Below are 3,490 nucleotides of genomic sequence, written 5' to 3' on the forward strand. Positions count from 1 at the left end.
TTACTCGAACTTCCTTTTTTTTAAAGGCCGCTTGATAAACTTTTCTACCATTTGTTTTCGGATTTCTTCGGAAGAGTCGCTATTTGGACTTAATTGTCGAACCATCCTACTGCGAATTTCCTCTGACGATGCGTTTGTGCTTGCTGTTGTCGATGTCGACAACGGACCTATTTCAATGTTGTCGTTTTCGCTTATTTCCACTTCTTCTTCTTCCAACACGTCAGGTTCATCCTGTTCTTCTTCTATTTCTTCCTCTTCCAAGACGTCATGTTCGTCCTGGACTTCGTCTTCCTCTTCTTTTTCCAACACGTCATGTTCGTCCTGTTCTTCTTCTACTTCTTCCTCTTGAAAGACGTCAGGTTCGTCCTGTTCTTCTTCTACCTCTTCTTCTTCTAAGACGTCACGTTCTTCCTGTTCTTCTTCACCGACATTTTGTTCTGCTTCCACAGTTATGTTTATTAGCTGGGAGGCATCGATAGTCTCCCACTGTAATTCTTCCATATCTCCATGCATGACGGCACTTCCACGTTGTTCGGCTTCCACCGTAACATTTACTAATTCTGTTTCGTCGATGTCTTCCCATATTAATGGTACCTCATGTGGCTGTGTGATTTCTTTTTTTTTTTCAAGTTCTTCCTCGGCAACAGTACACGCTTCAGTTAGAGCCTCGTCAGTAATATTGCCCCATTGCAGGGTGTCGTCTACCTCATGTGGCTCTCTGACTTCTTCTGTTTCTCCAATTTCTTCTTCGGCAACAGCGCACGTTTCATTCAGAGCCTCCTCACTTATATTGCCCCATTGCAGGGTGTCGTCTTCCTGTTCTGTCGGTGTGGCGATGGCACCCAGAATTTCGTCTATTTCGTCGTCAGGCAATACATTCGATGCATCCATTTTTAAATGTTTCTCGTACACTACACTTATTCGGTATGATAATTTTATTCAGTTGTTATTTTCTTTTATACTTTTCTACCTGCTTTCCCTTGCTTTATTAAGGGATTAAGGGATTATTCAGATTTCGTTATCGAGTATTTGCTGTTAATGCATTATAAAATTATGCAAATTTAATGTACATTTCTTGCTATTTTCAGTATATAAATTTTAGGTTACATCTGACACTATTTTCATTTTACAAATTTATTAAGTTTTATGTATTTAAAAAACGTCATAAATAGTGGAAAAATGATTAACAATTACAAATTACAATATTTCCATGCAAAACTATTAGATTCATGTTTCGTTTGTAAAAATATGTGTAGTCACATTTTATTTACTATTACATTTATAATATTTCTATGCATTTTTATCATATTCATGTAAAATTTATAAAAATATATCACAATGAAGTTTGTGAAATTTTATGTCATTGCAAACCGCATAAACGGTTGAAAAACGATTAACAATTAAAAAGTACAATGTTAATATGCATTTTTATTATATTTATATTTCATTTATACAAATTTATCACAACGCAGATTGTCAAGCTTTACGTACATTAAAAAGCGAATAATTATAAAATGTATTTCTATATACATACATTATGATATTCTATATTTTTACGTTCCCATGAATAATATTTTGTTACAAAAGTTACATATTAAGATTTTATGTTCATCAATTTCTTTACAAATGTCTATAAATTTCTTAAGCTTCATGGATTTAAAAAATTGATTAAATTGTAAAAATATGTGCATTTACTCTTTTTTCACTATTGAAATTACAATTTTTCTATGCATTTTTATCATATTTATGCTTTCCTTGTACAAATATATCGCAATGAACTTTGTGAAACTTTATGTATTTGAAATACTGCATATATTGTAGAAAACCAATTTACAATTACAAAGTACAATGTTTTCATGTATTTTGATCATATTCAAGTTTCGTTTCTAAAATTATATGACAACGAATCTTACAAATCAGGGACCTGATGGGTAGGCCTAATGTACCTATGGGCGGTAAAGTTTTTCTTTTGGGCGGAGATTTTCGTCAGACCCTACCCGTTGTTCCTCACGGTGGAAGGGCGCAGGTCGTGTCGTCCTGCTTAAAGGCGTCGCCTTTGTGGAGGGCCATGCGATTTTGTTCTCTTTCTACGAATGTTCGGGTAGGAGTTGCAGGTGACGTTGTTGGCGGATATGTAGGTGATGACCGTTTTGCGGAATGGCTTCTTCGTCTCGGAGAAGATCGGATCCCTCATGAGACGTTGCCGTCGGTTCCGGGTGTACCTGAGGATATCATTCGTATTCCCGACTGTTTCGTTGTGGCCGACGTGGACGCGTTGCTCGATTTTGTTTATCCACAGGGTGTATTCGATGGAGAGGATGTTGCTGATCGGGTAATTCTTTGTCCGACTAATGCCGTCGTTAACGATGTCAATAAGTTGATAGTTGGTAGGTTGCCGGGTGAGGCCGTATCCTATTTTAGTACGGACGTTTATGAGGCGGCCGAGGAGGATGACTTGCGGGTGCCTCAAGACTTACTCAATTCTATCACGACGACGTCCTTACCTCCGCACGAATTAACTTTAAAAGTGGGAACGGTTGTTATGCTTCTAAATAATTTAGATATCGAACAGGGTCTTTGTAATGGTACTCGCTTAATAGTTTCTACTTTGGGAGATCACGTTTTGGAATGTCGTATTCTTACCGGCGAAAGAAGGGGAAGTGTCGTTTGGATTCCCAAGGTGACGATGATCGGTCGCGATAATATGTTACCGAAGGAATTTAAACGAACGCAGTATCCCATGAGAGTGGCCTATGCTATGACCGTGAATAAATCTCAGGGTCAGACTTTTTCGAGAGTTGGTGTATACCTTAAACGGCCATGTTTTTCTCACGGTCAGATGTACGTCGCCTTTTCTAGAGTCGGTAGTGTCGATCGTGTTAAAATTTGTATTGAAAATTCTATGAAACAGGGTTCTTTCAGATTTAGAGGCGGAAGAAAATATACCAGTAACGTTGTTTATACGACAGCGTCGTGTCACAAATCCTTCCAAAGACGTTAGAATTTCGGGATTTCCAGCAAAAAATTTGCTCCAAAAGAACTAACGACCCGCAAATTCTTCAAATTTGGCCGCAAAAATTAATCTTAATTAAAGATGATTGTAATGATCATATATTTCCACGAGCCACAATCACACACGCCGTTGCTAACTCTTTTTAAGCCGTCCAAGAAGTTCCCCTCCAATGAGATAGAAGATCGAAAATACCTAGGAACATGTCATGATCTGATTGGTCAGTACCTCAGCCAATCACAACCGTATGTTCAAAAAAATTATTATAAATATTAAGTTTACTTATACATAGAGAATGATATAACAACCCTATACCCACATTTTACTATTTAAAACATTTATATTAACCCCCTAAACCTATATTAATGCAAAAATTAGTTGTATTTCGATACCGGTGAACCGCGAATCGACCCAAGCCAAAATTTTAACAAAAAAACTCCAAGACAAAAACTGATATCTTTAAGTATTAAATAGGTACGA

At 37.1% G+C, this 3,490-nt stretch overlaps 2 protein-coding genes across 2 annotated transcripts; one reads left to right on the plus strand and one right to left on the minus strand.

The window, feature by feature from the left end:
• Nucleotides 1-891, minus strand: LOC108908822 (FK506-binding protein 5-like). The gene has a single exon (XM_018712967.1). The coding sequence runs from the start codon at nt 889-891 to the stop codon at nt 1-3; it is 891 nt and encodes a 296-aa protein (XP_018568483.1).
• Nucleotides 892-1,927: 1,036 nt separating this feature from the next.
• Nucleotides 1,928-3,044, plus strand: LOC108908823 (ATP-dependent DNA helicase PIF1-like). The gene is made up of 2 exons (XM_018712968.1): nt 1,928-2,864; nt 2,923-3,044. Exons 1-2 carry the CDS (start codon nt 1,928-1,930, stop codon nt 3,042-3,044), a joined length of 1,059 nt encoding a protein of 352 aa, XP_018568484.1.
• Nucleotides 3,045-3,490: the final 446 nt, after the last annotated feature.

This window comes from Anoplophora glabripennis, unplaced genomic scaffold (assembly GCF_000390285.2).
Source record: "Anoplophora glabripennis isolate ALB-LARVAE unplaced genomic scaffold, Agla_2.0 scaffold421, whole genome shotgun sequence".
Taxonomy (NCBI): Eukaryota; Metazoa; Arthropoda; class Insecta; order Coleoptera; family Cerambycidae; genus Anoplophora; species Anoplophora glabripennis.